At 43.0% G+C, this 22,055-nt stretch overlaps 1 protein-coding gene across 5 annotated transcripts in view; it reads left to right on the top strand.

Moving 5' to 3' along the window:
• The window catches only part of plat (plasminogen activator, tissue), a 47,807-nt gene that overhangs the window by 8,512 nt on the left and 17,240 nt on the right, over nt 1-22,055 (top strand). For 3 of the 5 annotated variants that reach the window (XM_059641047.1, XM_059641046.1, XM_048522838.2), the window contains exons 2-3: nt 21,076-21,172; nt 21,989-22,046. In XM_059641047.1, the coding sequence (XP_059497030.1) occupies nt 21,110-21,172; nt 21,989-22,046 (121 nt within the window). In that variant the 5' untranslated portion in view covers nt 21,076-21,109. Of the gene's footprint in view, nt 1-15,278; nt 15,365-18,856; nt 18,991-21,075; nt 21,173-21,988; nt 22,047-22,055 lie in introns of those variants that run through there. The other 2 variants (XM_048522837.2, XM_048522839.2) reach the window with 2 other exon arrangements.

Below are 22,055 nucleotides of genomic sequence, written 5' to 3'. Positions count from 1 at the left end.
CCCCTTCCCTCCCCCACCGCCTCACCATTTCAGTTAGCCAAGTAGAACATGCCCAGGCCTAGCCCATAATTAGGATAAAAGCATATCCTTGTTGTTCGATATTGATGGTGTGGACAATGTACACCCAACAGCTAGCTGATTGACTCAAACAGAATTGCCCTTTGTTTGTTCATAATTGGCAGAGTACAGACCATATTCAACTAACTAATTCTTGCAAAACCTAAAGGGAAACTTCTACTTAGAATCAGTCCCATAATTAGGCAGTTCTCACTGAATAATTCTGAGTGTGCTAATAGATATATCAACAATCAATTTAAACGTAATCTGTAGAGTTCATAATGTTGATCATTTATGCTTGGTGGAAGTGACACATTCGTTCATAGGGTACCATTCTTTGCAAACAAAAATAATATGATTAAGATTTGAACCTTTAACAATTACCTGAGAGCTGGGTGAGCCCACAGTTCCTTGGTGATTTCTCCATTCCAATGCCTCAACACTTTGGTAGTAACTTACCAAACAATGAGTACACTTTTCTCCTGTGGTATGATTATTGTCATTGTTTGAAATTTGGCACTCTTGTGTTTGTCCTGACAAAAAGTGTAAGATAAAAGCTTTTTTAGTGATACAAATAAATGTACCTTTGTTGGACCCGTGGAGAGTGCTTTTGTTGGAGACCATGAGAGAGGGGGAGACTTTTGGAACTATGGGTATGATCTGATCAGCCTGGGTGCCCATATATCAATGGCTTAGAATTTCTCAAAGATACTTGAAAAACAGCTTGTACTGGCTACCAAAAACAGAGATCCTAAAGTCAGCAGTGTAATCATCCCCAGGCCAAAGCCAATGACTTGCTGAATCAGACAGCGTGTTCAGACAAGCTCGGAAAATCTGTCTAACCACGAGTGCAAATTCTAAATCATTCAGTGGGCTGGCTAAAATAGTGCAGCAATTAAACCTATCCCACACTGACTGCCACATTAGCTTGTATTTGTGCAGTGCTCCTACTGAGATAAAATTGCTCAAGATGTTTCACAGGAGTGCTTATCAAAAAACAGTCTCTCCATCAATGTTCGTAATGCTGGCCTTTGAGTTCAGGAAGTGGGGTGGAGGGCATCAATGCTTCAATGGTGCTGAGGTGGAGATGGTCCAGAACTGGGAAGTCCCAGGGAATGATGATATCAGCAATCTGTCCTGATCAACCCATATTGACATGATGATCAAGAAAGGACAACAAGGCCACACTTCCTCAGGAGGCTAAGGAAATTTGGCATTTCCACAAGGAATCTTACCAATTTTTATAAATACACATTAGAAAGCATCCCATCTGGATTCATCACAGCATGGTATGGCAACTACTCTTCTCAAGACCCCAAGAAACTACAGAGTGTGATGAGCACAGCCCAGTCCAGCACTCAAACCAGCCGTCCATCTATCAATTCCATCGATACTTGCTGCTGCCTCGGTAAAGCAATCAAAATAATCAAAGACCCCTCCCACCTTGGTTACACTCTCTCCCAGCCTCTTCTATCGGGCGGATGATATAAAAGTTTGAATATATGTATGAACAGGTTCAAGAACATCATCTTCCTCACTCTTATCAGACTTTTGAACGGACCTCTCAAACATTAATGTTGCCATCCTCTTCTCTCTCGCTTTGCATCATCTCTACAGTTGTAACACTTTATTTTGCACTCTTTTTGCTGCCTGCTGTATTTTGTCTGGTACGATCTTCCTGTAGACTATACAAAACATTTTTCACTGTATCGCTGTACATATAACAACAATAAATCAAATCAAGTCAAGTCAAATCAAATTAAACATTGATGCAGAACCATAAGGGGAAAAGTGACCAAGGCTTGGCCACAGAGGTTATAGAGAGCATCTTAAAGGAGGAAAGAGATCAAAAGATTTCAGGAGGGAACTCCAGAACTCTGACCTGAGGCTTCCAGGGGCATGGTCACTAATGGAGGAGTATTCAGGAGCCCACAAGAACCTGGAATTGGAAGAATGCAGATATTTTGGAGCTTTGTGGAGTTTGAGGTCAGATAGAATGGGGCAAGAGTATGGAGATGGTTGGAAACAAGGATGAAAATTTTAAAATAGAAGCATTTCCCAATCAGGACTCAATGTGAATCAAAGTCCAAAAATTTATCATTGCCTGTTTTGAATATGCTCAACAAATGAATATCGGTAGCACTGTGGGGTAGACAATTCCAGAGATTCATAACCCTTTGAGCGAAGAAACTTTTCATCTCCAAACAAAATGAATTATCCTTTTGGCTTGATGATAATGGTAGAGTGGCAAAATGTCAGGCCATGAAGTGCAGATTGTGCTTGGATATTGTTAGGTCATTTTAGAATACCTGGTCAGCATGGATAAGTTGGACCAAGGGTCTGTTTCCATGCTGTATGACTCCATGACACTCAATTTTCTGAACTTCTCAGGATATCAGTTCAATTTACTCAATTTCTCATCTTTGGAAAACCCTCTTTCACCAGGAAGCAATCCAGTGAATATTGATTACATACGTCTCCAAGTTAAGTGTGTGACTCAATCAAAAAGACAGCATGAAATGGGTCTTGGTGAGATTTAAAATACAGGCATGAGGGATCATTTCCTTCTGCAGGTCAGCCTCTTCTTCTGTGTGAAGTGCCTCATGGTTTGAGTCCCTGGGATACCAGCCATCTTTTGATAACTTGCACTTGTGTCTATGCATCATGTATGGCCCATATTGTCTGCACTCTATTGGATTGAGAGGTGCATCAAAGTGCATCCAGCACTACAGTGACTTCTATTAGGAGGAGCAGCCCAGATGATCCTATATGGAGTCAAAGGCACGAAGGCCAAAATCCTGCCTGACAGAGAAAAAAATGACCGTGGACTAGAACTTAAGGATTATCTGTCTCCCTCATTCAATCTAAGCAGCCGTCTGTGCCCATTTCAGTGATCGTTCCAAGTTAGGTCAGTTTAGTCTGTAGTTCCACAGGAGCTGTTAAACTGATAATGCTGGATCCATGCATGTAGTCACAATCATTTCCTCGTGCATACTGAGAAAACATTGTATTAAGCAATTCAAGTGACAGCTTGAGACAAATTCCAGCAGGGTGTTTGCAGTAGGGAGTTCTGAGCAATGTTGTGTGAGGGCTGGAATTTGTGGAATTTGCATGAAGAGGAGGCTCCATTTATCCTCACTGCAGGGAAATGGATTCCAATTGTTACATCTACGGCAATAACTGGAGTACAGAGATAAATTACACTAGGAGTCCATTAATGAATCATTTACAATCACTAACCAACGTCAGTGCCAAAGCAGATTGAGTAAATAAGAACATTATGAGAGAATTGTATGAAACAGTGACCTGAGGGTGAGTCAATGCAGTGTGGAGCTGGAGGAACATAGCAGATCAGGCAGCAGAAAATGTTCCTCCAGCTCCACACTGTATTGACTGTGACTCCAGCATCTGCAGTTCTTCTGATCTCTGAGATCTGAGGGTGAGTTGGCTGTCCCTCAATCTGATCTAGAAATGGCACTGGTATTGGATACAGAGGAGGAAGACTTTTGAAGGATAACAGTTCAGCATTGGTGCAGGATGCTGTTGAGGCAGTATTGACCGAAACGGGAATCAATGATTATAGGGCAAATCAAGTTGGGCAGGAATATGGAATTATGACCACAATCAGATCAGCCATGATGTTACTGAATGACAGAGCAGGTTCCAGAAACCAAACTGGCATATTTCTTATGTTTACCAGTACAGGATATAGACATGCCACTGGTATTGGATATCTATTCAGCCACTCTGCTAATAATGGCCATCCTGCCACTGAATGTGCTGGGTCTGGATACTGGGCAGGATAAATCCTTCACTAGGCAACATGCTTGTAGACACAGGGAGGGGAAATTTTCCCCGAAGTTTAACCATGAGGTGACACCACACAGTAAAGTGATTAACACTTCGTACCTCCCAGTCACAACATCTTTATATATGTATTGTCACTCTGCCTTTCAGGTCATCTTGACATTTATTTACTCTCATTATGTTCTATTTATAAGGGTGGAATAGAGGGAGAATATTTATTAGCCAAATGGATGAGGGAATGAGTCATGGTCAAGCAGGGTGATTAATTATTGGAAGTCAAGGGGCAAATCAGCTGACCTACGTTGCAGGTATTGCAGGGGGTCTCCGTCCTTGGCCTGTTGCAATTCCAATAAAGTTCAACAGTCATCCTTTCAGTAGCATTATACAGCTGAATGGAATCAGCATTTAAATCCCTACAGTGTGGAAACAGGCCATTCGACCCAACAAATCCACACTGCACCTCTGAAGACCATCCCACCCTGATTCATTCTCCAACCCTGCATTTCCCCACATCCAACCCACCCAACCTAAACACCTCTGGACAGTATGGGCAATTTAGCATGACAAATCCACCTAGCCTGCACATCTTTGGACTGTGGGAGGAAACTGGAGCACCCGGAGGAAACCCGGGCAGACACGGGAAGAATGTGCAAACTCCACACAGACAGTTGCCCAAGGCAGAATCAAACCTGGGTCCCTAGCGCTGTGAGGCAGTAATGCTAACCACTGAGTCACCATGCTGCCCCACTGTGCCACATTTATCATTGCAGTCAGTTTATTGGGATTCGGCAGGAATTCAGGAGGTCAGCACTACAGCAACCTGAGGCCAGGACCTTTGCCATATTCATGGCAACAAAAATTATCACAAGAAAAATGGAATAGGTGCTGCAGCTGTGCCATCAGATTAGAAGATGAATCCTCGACCTCAGCAGTTGTATGCTCAAAACAGGACACAGGGGAGCAAGACTGGTAAAGGATGCAAGGTGTGGAGATAGGGACAGCACTGGTACAAGCATTGGCCAAGGGATACTGATCTACAAGGAAGTCAATAGTTGTGGGGTAGCAGACAAGAAAGTGGAATTAAGACCCTGATCATAATTTATTGAATGACAGGGTAGACTCAAGGAACTACCTTCTGTTCAATGACACTGGTATTTGACAGCTTTGCAGGCAGTGAAATGTAAAGTTTGGCAGTGGGAGGAAGATTGTTTGGGATACTCCACAGTGCAAGAGTGTAGACACAGTGTAGAAAGGGAGAAATTTAGATCATTTTGTTCTGTTCGTTTTATTGAGGGTGATTCAGAAAACACCAGCTGCTGTGCAAAGCAGAAAATTGATATCAAGCCACTGTTAGAAAAATATGATGTCCCTGATGATTAAAGTACATAAACTGTAGAACTGATAAGATAGACATTAAACTTTGCTACTGTGGCTCTTGAGGTTTCAGCCAGATAACAGAGAAGCTACATGGTAAGATCAAATTGAGAAGATGCACACAGCAGAAGTCTCAGCAAGGGACCCACCAATCACTTCCCTCAAAGCTCTGGGGTATACCTGATCAAGTCCTTCAGATTTACCAGCCCTATGCGTTTTAAGACATCCAGCACCTCCTCTCCAATATGAACACTTATCAAAATGTTACTGTTTATTTCTCCACACTCTCTAGCTTCCACAGTAGAAGCACCCTTTCAAGTTTAACAACATCTTTCCTATATCAGGGAGGCCAGAACTGAATGTAGCGTTCCAAAGTGGCGTAAACAATGTCCCATGGAGCCGCAATGCCCTATGACATCCTAACTGCTGTACTGAAATGCACTGACCAATGCAAGTGCATCAAACATCTTCTTCACTATATTGTCTAATTATAAACACGTCTCCAGTAAATACTGATGCAAAATACATGTTTAGCATCTCACTTATCTCTTGCGGTTCCTCACAAAGATGCCCTTGTTGATTTTTAAGGGCCCCTATTCTCTCCCTAGTTACTCTTTTGCCCTTAATGTATTTGTAGAATCTCTTTGGATTCTCTTGAATACTATTTGCCAAAGCTATCTCACAACACCTTTTTGCCTTATTTCCCTCTTGAGTACACTCCTACTGTCCTTATACTCCTCAAGGGATTCACTCAATCCCAGCTGTCTGCACCTGCCATACTCCTCCTTCTTGGTCGGAGCCTCAATTTCTCTATCATCCAACATTCCCAAGAACTACCAGCCTTGCCCTTCACACTAATAGGAGCATACTACCTCTCGACTCTCGTTATCCACTATCCAGTCAGTCATACCTCCTCTAAGCACATCTTTTCATTCTTTACTTGTCCCCTATACCACTCCCCTTGGCATTGCAAATTTAGCCTTTCATGTTTCCTTTTATTTCTTCTTCCCACCCTCCCCTGCATATCACTTGCTCAAAACCTATTACACTTCAAACTTTAACCAGAAGGACAAAAGGACATCAACTTGAAACGCTAACTTTGTCCTCTCTCCCCAGATTGTGTAAGGCCCGTTGTTTACTTTTCAGATTTTATTTATGAATTCCTAAGATTAGTTTGGCCCCTGCAATTGCTTCAAAAATTATTTCAGTAAATTGCCTTTTAATTCTTTCTTTGAATTGGGCAGAAAGCCAGGAATAGATCATCCCGTAAACAGCATGTCGCAGCCTCAGAGAAAACAGCAGTAAAGGAAACAATATCAAAACACTGCAGATGCTGGAATTCTGAAAATAGAAACAGAAAATAACAGAAATGCTCAGCAGGTTAGAGAGCACCTATGGAAAGAGAAAAAAAAAACAGAGCATACAACGGGCCTCACAGAATATGAATCAGAAGGGAAATTGCCTAAACCTTACCATTTAACAAATTGATGTGAGGTCTTTTGTAGTATTCTTAGGTTCCTCAGCAAAGACTAAGGTGCAAATCTGGGGTCTCAAGTTCATTCAGCAAGTAATTTGATGTAGAGTTAAGAATCATAGGGAACTGATTTGAGGTGATTGTCAAAAGAAGTGACAGTGACATGAGAAACCTTTTTTTCTGCTGCAAAAGGTTAGGATCTGCAATGAGAGTGAGGTGGAGGAAAATTCAATCACGGCTTTCAAAAGAGAATTAGATAATCACTGCAAGGCTACTGAGAAAGGAACCTAGACTAACTGAGTTGCTCTTGCACAGACATGCCGGGCTGAATAGCTGCATTCTGTGCTGTAAGTGTTCTATGACCCTAGAATGCCAATTCCTGTATCTGACCTTTGGGAAACCTTGGCTGAATTGAATAGCAGCATGATTCTTCTGTGAACACTAGAGCTGCTGACTTTTGATTAATTAGCTTGATCAGAGTGAGTAATATACTGACTCTTACTCAAATTGGCACTAGATTCTAGATTACTGACTCATGGGGGCGATGTAACCCTAGAATTGAAAGGGTGTTAACAGAATTTTTCTCCTGTCAGGCTTTTCCAGAAAGTCTACAGGAACATCTTAATCCTCACGCATCTGGTCTGGGGTCAATGTTCACCCAGTGGGCATGAATCCAGGCAGACACAACCCAGTTTCCAACTGGTTATATGGGGAGAGGCACCAGGAGAATGGGTGGAGTGGGAAACCGGACATCAGCACTGACCTAGAAAAGGATAGGGAATGATGTTTATCGGCAGACAGATGTGTGAGGGCTAGCCCTATTTCATTCCCCAGCACGAGCTCTGATCAAAGAGAGAGTCTGGAGATGTCAAAGAGGCAGAAGTAATAAATGGGAGGATGCTGAAAAATAGTATGAGGTTTAAGGATTCTGATTATGGCTATCATTGGTTTGAGAAGAGAATGAAGAGGTGGAGATATTTGGTGAGACTGCTGTATGTCATGGCAATTAAGTGTTGGGTTGACTGAGGGGCAGAAATACAGAAAAGCTCAGAATCAGAACTTGCCTTGCCATGCAAAGTCATTTGATTTCAAGGTTGAGGGTCAGAAGAGAGACAATTGTCCTTCTTCATTAAACAAGTTACAGACAACTCCAACCGGAATGTTATGAATGAATTTGCCCAGGTATCCCACAATACCAAGGCAGTCAAATCAATATGAACTCAAGCCGGCACCAAAGCAAAACAATCCCACTTTATTAGGAACAAAATTACGAAGCAAACTAATCCCATTTGGCCCCTTAAGGTTACAATACTTTCTGAGTGTCTAGTAAATTTATGCAGTCACTCTGTGTGACTCTGTCTCTGGGTCTGCGAAGATGCTTTCTTCCTCTCTGTCTCTCTGTCCCCCTCTCTGTCTGGGTGATCAACTGATGTCTGCCTCTTACCATGCTGGTCTCGTCAGAAGGCCTCCGATGATTCCAGAGATTCTGAGAGTGGTTCCAAGAGCGGGATTTGCAGGTGACCCCTGCTTTTATATCTTTTAGATGGTTTTCTAGACCTTTTCATAGTTCTGGCCAATCAGGGAGACACACTTAATAATTTGAAACAAGAGTCAATCTTTTAGATAGTATGCTACGATTGGACCCAATGTCTTTCTGGGTGGGCTCTCCTTTGTTTACTGGACAAGTTGTTGTCTATCCAGAATAACTGTTGTCTTTTACATTTTGCTAATGCCATTGGCACCTGGCTGCTGTGTTTGCAGTGTGCCTGGTATGGGTTTTGTGAGTTCAGAGTTTTACTTAGCCAATATACCCGGCATCCCTTGCTGTTTGGCCAAGTCAGCAATTTATCTGTGTTGTAGATGCCAGGAGGCTGCAACAAGACAACAAGCAGACATGAGAGTTTTGAAGGTTGATGGAATGAAAACAGAAGAGATATGTTAGAGCTTTCCTGGGGTGGAGTGGGAGAGTCTGGGATTAATGAGGAACTGACTTCATTTCTTCATATGTGTCACTGGAATAAAACTATTTCTGGGAATAAATGTATCACTGCTGTGTGCAGTGGGTACAGCATAGGGACAATTAAGCTACTTCAATTTACAAGTCCCATTTTACTGTACTAAAGACCTTTCTATCTCAAAACCCCACTTACGCTCCCATCCATTTTTGTTTGGAATCTCACTTGCTGCTGAAGAAGAGTCCTGACCTGAAACATCAACTTTCCTGCTTCTGAAAATGCTGCCCGGCCTGCTGTATTCCTCCAACTCCACACTGTGTCATATCTGCTTCTTCTAGTGCTGTTTTTCTGATGTCAGTCAGGTAGCCTACCTCTCCAAAGCAGCATGCTGTCAAATCCTTTACCTTTGCAATTGCACCTTGCAGACTGGAATGTCATTCAATCCAGAACGGTGGGTTCACTTCAAAGTAAGTCTCACTCTTGGGCCTTGCCCCCACAGCCCTGCAAATGTTTCTTTTTTGAATAATTTATCCATTTCCTTTGGTTATAGAATCTGCTTACGCTGTGTTTCCAGACAGTGTTTGCCAGAATATCATAAATTAATTATCATACTTTTGATGTTACCGCTGTTATCATTGATCTTAAAACCTGCATAATTTGGTTATTCAGCTGCCTGCCAGTAGAAACTTTTGGTTTTTTTTATTCTATCAAAACAGTACAATACTTTACTAAGTCTTTCCTTCATGTCATGCTATCTCTGTTTTAAGGACAAGGAAACAAACTAAGATTTTAGAAAAGTTTTGGCAATGTTTCATTGACGAATTTAACTGCCAGCATCCCCCCTTAGTGGTGTATTACAGTGCTTTTTTTTCTTGCTCATTCAGTGACATTTGTTCATTTGTTAGCTATAATCTTAGAAAGACTGAATGTCACTGGATGCGAAAATCAATAGTTTATATTGGAGCTACACTGCAAAGAGTCATTACAAACATGACTCATTGGGGTTCCTGTGCAATTTAAAAAAAAAATAATAGATTGAGCTAGTTACTCACAATACCCGGAACTACCAATCCTGCTCGTTGAAGCAAATGGGCTGAACTAATAATAACATTCTATTAGAGCTGTTGATCATCAACATTAACCCTATACAAATCCAGACAAAGACTACCAGCTGATCATAAGCCAACAGCACCCAATGTGATTGTAATCTAGGAAATTTGAATCCATTAGCTGGTGTATTTGATGCCCTGATTTCATGGGCCCTAGTATTACATTAGCCTCAAATACTGGGCACGGGAGAGGAGAGTTGTCCACTATTCCTGCTCCTGGTCAATCAGTCAATGTGTCCCATTAGAAAGTTGACTTACAGCCAGAGACTGTGGGCACATTGAACTCTGCCTTACAGTCAAATAATCTCCTCCCTCACACCGTTCTGGATTACCTAATTGGCAAGCACGTGGATAAAGTACCAGTAATGTCACTTGTGAACCAGGGCTCTGGGAAGCAGAAGAACCTCCAGGAAAAGGATAAATTTGTAAATCTGTAACAACAAAACATAATAGAACAAAAATGAAAACTGATGAGATTTACCAGTTTGGGCAGTTTAAAAATGTACTTTCCCAGTTCAATCTATTATCTCTAGATGTCTGTAATTGTCTGCCAGACAGCAATCAGCATTTCATGGAGAATTAGGGAACTAAAGGATGGACTTTGAACTGAGGTTTAGGTAACTAGAGGGATGCCTTCAATGAGAGTATTGGGGAATTGGAATGTTGAGCTTCAATGGAACAGTTGGGGATCTAGAAAGATGTGCTTCAATAGGAAAATGATGGGTTAGATGGTTGGGCTTTGATGGAAGAATGATTACAATGTCATGGGGTATAAATTTTGATGAGGAGTTAAGGGGCTAGAATGATGGGCTTCAACCAGAGATGTGGTACTGGTGAAATGTAAATATATGTGAAGTGGTAAATCTTGTCCAGCTAACTTGAGGTTTAACTCTTATCCTTGTCTCCTCCTAAGCAAGTAAATCAGAGAGACCATTACAGGATACCTTATTTATGGTACTATAGGGACATTCTGCAAACTTTGATGTTTTGAATACTAGTTTTCAAAATAACACTGCAGAGAGTGAAACATGTTCTGGCTTCATTGACGATGTGTTTGTGTGTGTATGTATGTGCGTTTATGAGTTTCGTTTGAGACAACCAAGGCTCATTGTACAAGCTAATACACTAGAAAGACAACAGGACATTCCAATTACAATTTCTTAAAGGTGGATATTTTCCTTTTGTCACCTACATTCCCTTGGAAAAGGTCCAACCCAGTTCCACCTACTCAGCATCCTTCTCTTTGCCACTCAGTGGTGTTACTTATATTCAAGCCCCAGGATCACACTGTGATCCAACCTTCAATAACTTTTGCCTATTCTGTGCGCCATCGACTCAGCAGGCAGCACTCCTTCTCAAGTTGGAAGGCCCTATGTTGAAGTTTCACTCCAGAGACATGATCGCAAAATCCAGGATGGCACTTCATTTCAGTACTGAAGGAGAGCTGCACTGTTGGCGGCACTGTCTTTCAGATGAGACACTAAGCCAAGGACCCCGTCCACCCATCAAGTGCAAGATAGAAGCTTCAAAAGTTGTTCATCAAAGAAGAGCAGGGTAATTCTCTTAACAAAATAAAAAAGTGTGGAGCTGGATGAACACAGCAGGCCAAGCAGCATCTCAGGAGCACGAAAGCTGACATTTCGGGCCTGGACCCTTCATCAGAGAGCCTTTGTGCTCCTGAGATGCTGCTTGGCCTGCTGTGTTCATCCAGCTCCACACTCTTTTATCTTGGATCCTCCAGCATCTGCAGTTCCCATTATCACTAATTCTCTTAACATCCTGGCTAGATATTCATCTGTCAACCAATGTTGTACTATTACAGATTATCTGACCATCTATCTCGTTGCTGTTTATGGGAGACTGTTGCATGCAAATTGTCTGCTGCCTTTCCTACATTAAAATGGTGACTACACATTAAGCAATTCATCGGTTTTAAAGAATAATGAAACGTCCTGGGATTGTGCAAGCACAATAAAATTCAAACCTCTCTTTCTTTATTCAAATGTTATTGATTTTCTATATTATGAGAGGAGAGTGTTTGAGTGGTAAATAAATCCTGAGAAGAGAGAGTCAATTTTTAAAAATGTATTCATGTATGCATTGTGAGCATTTGTTGCCCACCCTAATTGCCCTTGAGCAGGTGATAGGGAGCCACCTTTTTGAACTGCTTTAGCCCATTTGGTGTAGGCACACCCACAGTACTCTCAGGAAGAAAGTTTCAGGAGGACAGTGGAAATCTTTTGACGATTCTTCAAATGACCCCTGAACATTTCCCCAACAAACTTATGGGAGCCTCATCCTTGCGATTGACCAAATTTGGAAAGGCAGTAAATAGAGGTGGAGAGTCTTCACTATGAACCCGCAGAAGCAAAGCCATTGGACGGGGTGCACAGACTTCTAGACAACCCATCTTCCTGACACTTCAAGCACACCTTTATTATGCATGAGGTAGAGCGTGCAGATCATGCTTTGAACAGATTACCCATCTGTGAACCTTTCGAATCTAAGTGGCAGTAGGACAATATTGTCCAAGGGACTGCCCATGAAGAAGTAGGTTGTGTCTAGGCCTTGTCCTGCTTTGTGGTAGAGTCACAGGCTAGGAGATGCTGTTTCCTGACTCCAGGCTTTCCTGTGATCAACTCCTTAAATTCTTCAGCAGAACAATCAGTTGTCCTTGTGACAATATGTTGAAAAAGCCTTGGCAGATTATTACAATGCCTCTTGTATATGACACACCACTGCCACAGTGCATCAGAAGTGGAGGAGTGAATGTTTGACATATCAAATCAATCAACAGAGTGCTTTGTCTTGGATGGTGTTGAACTTCTTGAGTGTTGGAGCTTTGCTCGTTCAGGCAAATGAACAGTGTTCCATTGCGCTCCTGAACTTGCCTTTGGGGAATCAGAAGGTGTATACACAGAATACCTAGTTTCTGATCTGCTCTCACAGTTACAGTATTTGTGTGGCGAGTCCAGTTAAGATTCTAGCTAAAGGTAACTCGAGCGATGTTGATGGTGGAGATTCAGCATTGATAATAGGTAATTACTTATCAAAGGGTGGTGATTATAAATTCACTGACTAACTTTTGTGTGGCACAATCAGTTATCAATCTAGGGCCTGGATGTTTTCTAGATCTTGATGCTTATGGGGAAGGACAGTTTCATTTCGTGAGGGATTGCAAATGGTGCTCGACACTGTGCATTCGTCACTGCTGCTGTCATGTTGGAAGGTCACTAATGGAACAGCTGAAGATGGTTGGGTTAGGACATTACTCTGAGGAATTCCTGCAATGATATCCTAGGACTGAGATAATTGAAGTGTTTTCCCCCTGTTCTGATTTCAACTTACTCAGGCTCCTTGACTTCAGAATATGTCACTCTCACCTCACTTGTGGAATTCACTTCTTTTGTCTCCGTCTGGACTAAGGCTGTAATGAAGTCAGAAATTGAGAGGTCCTGGTATGACCCAAACTGAGCATCAATGAGCAGGTTATTGCTGAGGGAGTTCTGCTTGACAGCACTGTCAGTAACCTCTTCCATCACTTTGCAGTTGATCAAATGTAGACTGAATGCAGAGGTAATTAGTCATGTTGGATTCCTCCTGCATTTTGTGGGCAGGACAAACACAGGCAGTTTTCCACATTGTCATGTAAGTGCCAGTAGTGTGACAGTATTGGAATGGCTTGGCTAAATGCATGGCTAGCTTAGGAGCATAATCTTCAATTATACAAAGTATTAGCTGTTGCACTATCCAGAGACTTAAGCCTTTGATATTTCATGGAATGAATTGAATTGAATGAAATCTATCTTCTGTGATGTTGGGGAACATCAGGAGAAGGCTGGTGAATTACCCACTCTTGGTAGTTCTGATTGATGATTGTGAATGCTTCAGTCTTGTCTTTGACAGTGATTTGCTTGGCACTTCCATTGTGGAGAATGGGAACTTTTTGTAGAGCCTTTTGCTCCTAATAATTATTTAATCACCATTCACAACTGGAAGTGTCAAAACTGCACAGCTTTGATTTGCCTCGCTAGAAACAGGACTGCCTAGCTGTGCCTAAACTGCGCTGCATTGCTGTTTATTGTGCATGTAGTCCTGTACTGTAGCTTCATAATGTTGGAATCTTATTTCGCATCTGTCTGGTATTGTTCCAAGTGGCCTGTTCTCTCATCTGCGGCATGTAGATTATTGAAGATGGGGTCAAGTAGGTTTTCTTTGTTGGCTAAATCATCAGCCATAGGACAAGCCTAGCAGATAATTTCTTCATGATTTGGTCAATAATTTGAGTCATTCTTGGTGATGGACTTTGAAGTCCCCTACCCAGTGTACACTTAGCATCCTTGTAACTCTCAGTGCCTTTTCTAAATGGTCATACTGAGGTCACAGCCTTAAAAAAAAGCCAGACCATTCAGAAAGGAAATGGCAAAGCACCTCTGCGCATGAAAGATATTAGAAATTTGGAAACGCTCTTCTGTAAATGGCAATCAATGCTATATCAGCTGTTAATTTTAAATATGAATATACTCAGGGATATGGGATCTATCTAGCTCACGAATCAGCTAGAATCCCATTGAACGATAGAACAGGCTTCTTTTTCCCACAAAAAAGATGTCCTCTCCAAGTACCATACTTTCAGTGCCAAGCTCCCTTTTGCATTGTTACGCCTGTTGTGCCAGGTTCTGTCTCCCAGTGCCTGTGTCCATTTGTCCCAGTGCCTTCTTCCTCATACCAGATTCTTTTTCGTAGTGCCAAGCTTGGGTCCCGTGTCTAATGCCCTACTTCCCCTTCCCAGTGCTAGACTCCCTTTCCCTGCGCCAGGCATTTTTCCAGTGACCAATCTCCTAGTGCAACATTGCTAGTGCCAGGCTCCCTTGTCTTGCACCAGGTCCCCTTCTCAAAGCCATGTTCCCTTTCCCGGGGTAAAGGTGCCTTGCCCAGTAACACACTCCGAGGGCAAGGCTCTACTTCCCAGTCCCAGGTTCATTTTTCCAGTGCCATGCTCCTACTGCTAGACCCAAGTGTCACTTTTACTCCAGACGTTCTCTGTCAGGTTCCATTTCCCAATGCCAGGCTCCCTTTCCCACACTCCGAATACCAGACTGCCTCTCCCAGTATTGCACCTTTAGTACCCATCTCCCTCTCCCAGTGCCGGGTTCCCATTCCCAATGCCTGGCTTCCTTTCCCCGTGTCACCCTCCCAGTTCCAGTTTCCTTTTTCTCAGTGCCAGCGTCCCAGGTCTCGGGTCTCTCTCACAATGTTAGGCTGTCAGAACAACACAAGTACAAAAGAAAAGGCGCTTTCTGGGAATCAGAAAATTTAAAAAAAACACGCAAATGTTATTGAAAATGGTCAGCAAGTCTGGCAGTCTCTGTGAAGAAACGCATCAGGCTGCCGGTGCCAAGGCTCCCTCTCCTGGCACTTAGTGCCCATTTGAGGGGTTGGGGGTGGGGACATGAGGCTGCGCCATCAGCCTCTGGGGCTCCGCCCAATCCACAGCTACGATTTAAAGCCAAAGCCGCGAAGCGAGAGCACCCCAGAGCGGCGAAGGCACGGACAGAGAGGGGTGCTCACTTGCAGACTGGTGGTGGGTGAGTATCTGAGGGGCGCCGACGCCGACGTCACTGTCAGATTTAATTTGAGGTGCCCGCGGTCTCTTCCATTCTATTGCTGATCCTATCCCATTTTAGGGGGAGTTAGCCCTCTCCCCTAAACCCATTGACCTTCTGCCTGGCTCTCCAACCCTTATGCAATACCGTCTCCGCCCCAGCTCTGCCCTCGATCACCCCATTCAGACCCCTCCCAGTTCCATGTGGCTGATCATTATAATCGGCGTTGGTGTAAATTGTTTCGGGGCGGAGGTGATGAGAGTGATGGCAGTTGTTCACTGTGACTTTGACAAGTGTGGATTCGGACAGAGCGTGTGGATGGAGTGGGAGGGACATGGGGGTGATTGGAGAGTTAATCTCACCTCCATTTGTTGAATTATTAGAGACATGTGAATGGAGGTGCAGAATCCGAATTTAGTTTTTTTTAACTTCACGACGTAGGGCGGCACTAAGGAAGGTTTTTTCTATGGATCTCTCGTGTGTGTTCAGGGGATGTTTGCAAAGCCAATCCTCAGTGTTCCTGAATGGGTCTCCACAGCTGGAAAAGAAATTAATGTCCGGCAGTTTCCACCTTCCCCCCCCCACCCCACCCCCCCCCCAAAGTGGTGCCAGTCTCCCTGAATCTCACGGAGGTTATTCACTTCTGTACGGTGCCCCTGTCAGGTGGGAACGATTCCCATGCAGTGAGGTGGGGCATTCTCTCCGCCAGTGTAGGATCCAAGCAGTTTCAGATAGCTTGGAGGTAAGCCCAATCCAACGAAAATTTGGGCCCGGCGTGAATCTGTTAACGATTGGCATAAATAGGGAAAAAAGCAACTTCAGGTAATCCCTCTCTGGACGCTCCTTTGAATTCACTTTCTGTAATTTCCTCCTTCTCACGTGATACTTCAGATGAAGATGAGATTATAAATCAGGATTGTAGCAAAGTTTGCTGGGGTACTGGAGACTTTAAAAGAAGGGATACAAGATTAGGTGAATTGAAAAAAAGGAAGGAGGGGAGCAGGTTAGATAATTTGAATGCATGGAATAACTGGTTGCAGCCCAGAAAAAGCCTGATAGCTCTCGAGTGGTACAGAAGCGATGGGATGAATGGCCCCCTCCAGGGATGTAAATGATCCTCAGTGCCTCTCCTCTAAGCCTGTTCCTACCCTGTAGACAGATATCAGATGTCCTTTTTGTAGAACCATTCAAAGCCTCAGCTTCACAACCAATAAATACTGTTTTATGAAGTATGGTTGCTGTTAGAATTCGGGTAACACCATTGCCAATATTGGTCCAGCAAGAGTCCAGAATGTGATCATGTTCCAGACAATCTGTTTCAGTGATGCTATGTCAGGAATAAAAGTTGGCAAACACAATTGCCTGCAGCCTTCCCAGGTTTTTCTGAAACTATCTGTTCCAGAAGATCCAAAGCCTTTCCCAGACTTCCACAGGAATGTTCTCTTGACAGAAATGCTTCTCGGATGTGGCTGGTTTTGTGCTGGGATTCCCTCTGTGCCAATCTTATTTCTGCTGTTTATATGCAATGGATTTGGACGGTGAAACTTGCAGTCTGTCAAACCACCGTGGGGTAATAGTCCACAGCTGTGAGTTCACATTCTGAGTTTTTCATTGCATTTTTTTTTACCTCCTTGATTTTTAGCTTTGGATTGGGTAGGGAAATGACTAGTTTTCCTCCACAAGCTCAAAACTATGTCTGTGGTGAAGAATTGCATGACTAACTAGCTGAGCTGGCCGTTTAACTCCTACCCAGGGACTTTTGTTATTGGCATCCCCCGATCAGCATGCAAGCCCGGTGTGGCCTGTGTTTCCCCAGGGAGTCTATGCCTGGAGATAAGGAGGAAAAACGCACAACGGGCCCACTCCTAACCCTCTGAAGCCAAAATTATCTTTTGAGTGCAGGTTTTGGCCAGCGCTGAGGCCCTGATGCCCCCTCAACCATTGTAGGGTTCCTCCAAGGTCAGCTAGATTAGTCATTGCTTAGCAACCAGCATGCTGTGCATATGTGTTGGGTGGGATTTAATCACTGGGTCGAATTAACTTTTTGTCTGATTTATCACAGGGAAGGATCTGTGGAGCAAAGGATGGAATTTAGAATCTGCATTAGCTTTTGAATTGAGTTCTTGACAATGTAGACACAAAATTGGCTGAGGGGCAGAAACAAATAATAGTAGCGAACAGCCTTTTCCCCAGACTGCAGAAAAAGATAGTTGTTTTCCAGAGATTATAAAAGCCACTTTTTGATAATAGCCAGGATTTGGGTCTGCACAGCATGATTTCAAAATATACAGATAGTATAAAACTGAAAAGTGTAATTGGCAATGATGAGGATAGTAACGGATTTTGGAGGGCGCTGACAGCCTGGTGAATTCCGCAGCCACATGGCAGATGAAATTTTAATGTAGAGGGTGGTGAAATCACTTCTTTTGAAAAGAGAACTGATGAGGCAATATGGACTAAATAATACAGTTTCAAAGTGGTTACAGGAACAGAGAAATCTGAAGGTGTACGTTCATAATCTTTGAAGGTGGCTGGATGTGTTCAGAAGGCTGTTTTTTTTTGGAAAGGCATGGGAAGCTCGGCTCAAAAGGGAAGAGGAGATTTACCAGGATATTCCCCGGGTTGAGGGCCTTCAGTTCTGAGTAGAGTCCAGACTGTTTTCCTTGGAACACTGGGAAGACTGGATACAGGGTTCCAAAATGATGTGAGGCTATGATCAAATACTGCCCTTGCAGTGGAAAAATCATTCCCTGTGGCAAGTGTGTCAATAACCAGATGCCATAAATTGAAAATCATTTATGAAAGATTTAGGAGAAATGTTTTCATTCTGGGAGTTGTCAGATCTGGAATGTTCAGTCTGAAAAGACTTTAGATGCTGATTCCATAATTTTAAAAGGGTGTAGGGCAGGTGCTTGAGGACTAGGCACTGACAGGTTACAAACATGAAGCATGCTGTGAGACTGATTGCAGCCACTCTTTCAAAGAGCCAGCACAGACACAGCAGGCTGAATGGTCTCCTCTGCACTGTGGTTCTGGTTTGAACTGTTTGAATGTCTGCCACAAGCAGAGATTTTCTTTCCCTCATTTTTGGCAGAGCAGAATTTTGTCTTGTCGAAGCTTAACCCTCTGAGAAGGGTGAATGGCAATGCAGGACGAGTTTGAGGAGGAGATTAAATGTCTGGCACTGATCCTAGCACACAAGAGGGATCAATGTCTCTTCATTAAAGAGATGCCTGCTCTTGAAATTGTGGGAAAATATCCAGGGCAAAACAATTCAGCACGCATAGTGATAGAAAAGTTTGCAATAACACCGAGAGAGCTCTGTGGTGCTTCCTGTTCTTTCTTTCTCTTATTTTTATATATTGTCTGTGAATAGCCTTCCTGAAACTGGGCATGGGGCCAGAATCACTGTTGCTGTGGCCCAGCCCATCTCAGATGAAGACTGGTGAGAGGGAGGCAAATTATTGCCTCTGTGCTCTGGGTGGAAAGCAAGAATTCTATAAGAGAATGAGAAAGAAAGAAAAGGGCTGTTTCCATCTTGAAACTGTGTGTGTGAGAGGGAGAGAGAGAGAGACTTCCAGAGAACTGAGCTAACCGAGAACAAAAAGGTGAGTACAAAAACACATCAGCCACACTCCGCTCACAGTCCTAGTATTGGTCTCTGGGTGGGATCAGGGTAAACAGCATCCTCCCATCTGGTTCTGACTTTTATTGATTTTACTTGCGGACTCAGCAACCCAGGGTCTGCATACATATTTAGCAGGTTGAACAATGATGTTTTCAGAGATTGTGTGATAGGAATCCTTCACAGATGACCCCTTGTGAAGTTATTGTGACCTTTTCTCCTCTCTCTCTATTCCTTCTACTTATTTGGAATATGTGCTGCTGTCCTCCCTTGATGGTTGAGGACACGATTGTGCCATCTCAGTGTTTCATTTCTGGCCTCTGTGCACAAAACAGGGTGTGCAGGAACTCTTGTACCAATGCCCAGAGCATGAGACAATGCCTTGCCGAGAGCTTGCTTTCTCCTCCCTATAAACCTCAGCATGTGCTAGGCCTGCACATAAAATAGACAGCAAGAGACCTCCTTCAGGCCCAGTTGTGGTCTGGCCACTGATCTCTGATTAACGAGGGAAGGGTAGTCACATTTGCCGCCTAAAATCTAACATGCCATCCCTTAGGGATGGGGCCTCGGAAGCCAAAACCGAGGAGAGGTTACTGACTTGTGGCAAGTTGGTGCCAAGCTCACCTTGTACTACTGTTACTAATATCTAAATTGTGTGCTCGTGGTGGACATAAACCTGGGAGGAAGTAGGAACAGACTGAAGATCAGGAGGCCTGTGTTCAAGTCCCACCTGCACCAGAGGTATACAGTAACATCTCGGAACAAGTTGATTAGAAAAATAAGTCGTCTTTTTAATGAAAAAAAGAGGAGAGACCGTGGTGGATAGTAGTTGTTTTTTTAAAAAAAGTTAGGAATAGACTGAAATTGTGATGTTTGAGTTTGGTGTGTGTTTGTGACAGTTATCTCGGAAAGTATGATTAAATTGTGCAAAGGTTGGCTTCAGTTTTATCATTTGCCACCTCACTTTTGGGAATTTGACATAGCAACTTTCTGGCCCGTGGCAGAGCCAATGTGGGGTTACGTACAGAGTAAACCTCTGTTGTTCCATCAAACAATCCCAGGGCAGGTTCAGACAGGTCTGAGACAAAATAAAACTCCCTCTACACTGTTCCAGCCTAACCTCAGATGAGATACGTACTAGGATGTTGCGACAGTTTTCCCTTCCGAAATCAAGTTGTAGGTTTGAGTAAGATCAACCATCTAGTGCTAATTTCACAATAGCTTGCGTCCTAATTTCCAGACTGACTGGCCATTTACAATCAATTATGGACTGGAGGTTGAATTTCATCATCTCCGTACCTGTGATAGCTATTCAGAATAATTTCTGATGACCTGCTGCGTATTGGAAATTGCCACCATCGCCACCAGCACCCCCGAACACACTTTCTGCACAGCCTCATGATCACTTCTGTTCTATTTTAAACGCATGACCACTTGATACTTTCACATCCACTTGTATGGGCTGTCACTGTATAGACCAAATTTGAAGTCAACAGCGAAGGAAAAAAAGAGTTAACATTTCAGGTCTGGTGACTCTCCCTCAGAACTTCCTTCACAGACGCTGCCAGACCTGCTGAGCTTTACCAACAACTTTGTTTTTGTTCCTGATTCATAGCATGCACGTTTCTTTCGGTTTTTAAAGTCGATAGTGCTGACCCTAAAGAAACCGCCACTTCATTCTGCACACTACTTCAATTCGTGCCCCCACGTTTGCACATGCAAATCTTTTATGGTTGGTAAAATAGGGTGTGTTGTTATTAGTAAGGTTTTAAGCTCCTTGGCTTGGAGAACATTATTGATAGTTGTATCAAATGTTCAGAGGAATTTATTAGAAAGTTCTAAATTGCTGAAGGTTTTGACAGAGGAGTTAGGGAGAAATTGTCAATACTAGTGCAAGGGTCACTAACCAGAGGATGCAGAATTAATGAAAATGCAAGTGGAACCAAAGGGGATATAGGGTGGTGTTTTCTTTAACGCTGTGAATTGTTTGGATGGATGCACTGCCTAAATGCAGTGTCTGTCCACCAGCAAGCAATAAACAATGCCATGGCATATTCTTGTTTTTCAGAAAACAGTTTTGATAATCAAGGTAAAGGAAGGATATGGCTGTATTGAGAATTGTGACCACTATATCTCTGCTCCTCACCCTTGTTGTGGCATCTGAAGTAAGTATCCCATCTTCACACTGCAATCACTTTCCCTGACCCCACCCCATGCCAACATTCTCTCGTTTCTTTCTGTTCGTTTGTTCTCTCTCTCCAACTCTTTTCTCTATACCTCTGCTACTGTCTGTTTTCTGACTCATATGGTTGTCTCATATTAATCTCTCTCTCATCTAGCTTCTTATCGCTGCATCTCTACCTCTCTTTTTCATGCATACATAAGAGACCTCTATTTAAAGAAATGTTCAGCTTATTTTTAAATGTATCCCACCTTGAAGTGATCTGAAAGCAAGAAAGGTAAGTAATAAGCTGTGTCTTGACTCCAGTGCAGAGCTAGTGAAATTGAGGAAGTAACTTTATTTCCTCTATTATACAAGTACCACATATACAAAGGGTTGGCCACTGTTCAAATTAATTAATTTTCTAAAGAGCAGCTATGAAGTAAACCCTTTTTGGGAAAAGAGGTTCCAGTTAACATTTAACCTATACTTGGTTGAAAGGTCATTGGCCTGAAGTGTTAACTGTTTCTGCTCAGAAGCTGCCAAACCGCTGACTATGTTAGTTTTGCATTCTCTCCTCCTTCCCAACAAAGAGAGAGGAGTTTTCAAACAGTATCTGTCAGTTCAACCTGCATATCAGTGGTATGTGTAACAGGAAAGGGCAGCAGACGCAGATTTGGTGATAACTTTCAAAAGGGGAGTGGGGAGAAAAGCAGGGGGAGTGGGACAAATTGGATAGCTCTTCCAAAGAGCCTGCACTGGCAAAAGGGGCTTAATGGTTTCCTTCTCAGTAATATTCTGATCTGCTGTTCTCTTTTAGCCACAGCATTTGCGATTTAAACGGGGGGCAAGACACTTTCAGTCTAAGACTACTCGAGGTGAGTTCT

This window comes from Stegostoma tigrinum, chromosome 40, assembly GCF_030684315.1.
Source record: "Stegostoma tigrinum isolate sSteTig4 chromosome 40, sSteTig4.hap1, whole genome shotgun sequence".
In the NCBI taxonomy this organism is placed as follows: domain Eukaryota; kingdom Metazoa; phylum Chordata; class Chondrichthyes; order Orectolobiformes; family Stegostomatidae; genus Stegostoma; species Stegostoma tigrinum.
This window is presented reverse-complemented; position numbering and strand designations above follow the sequence as displayed.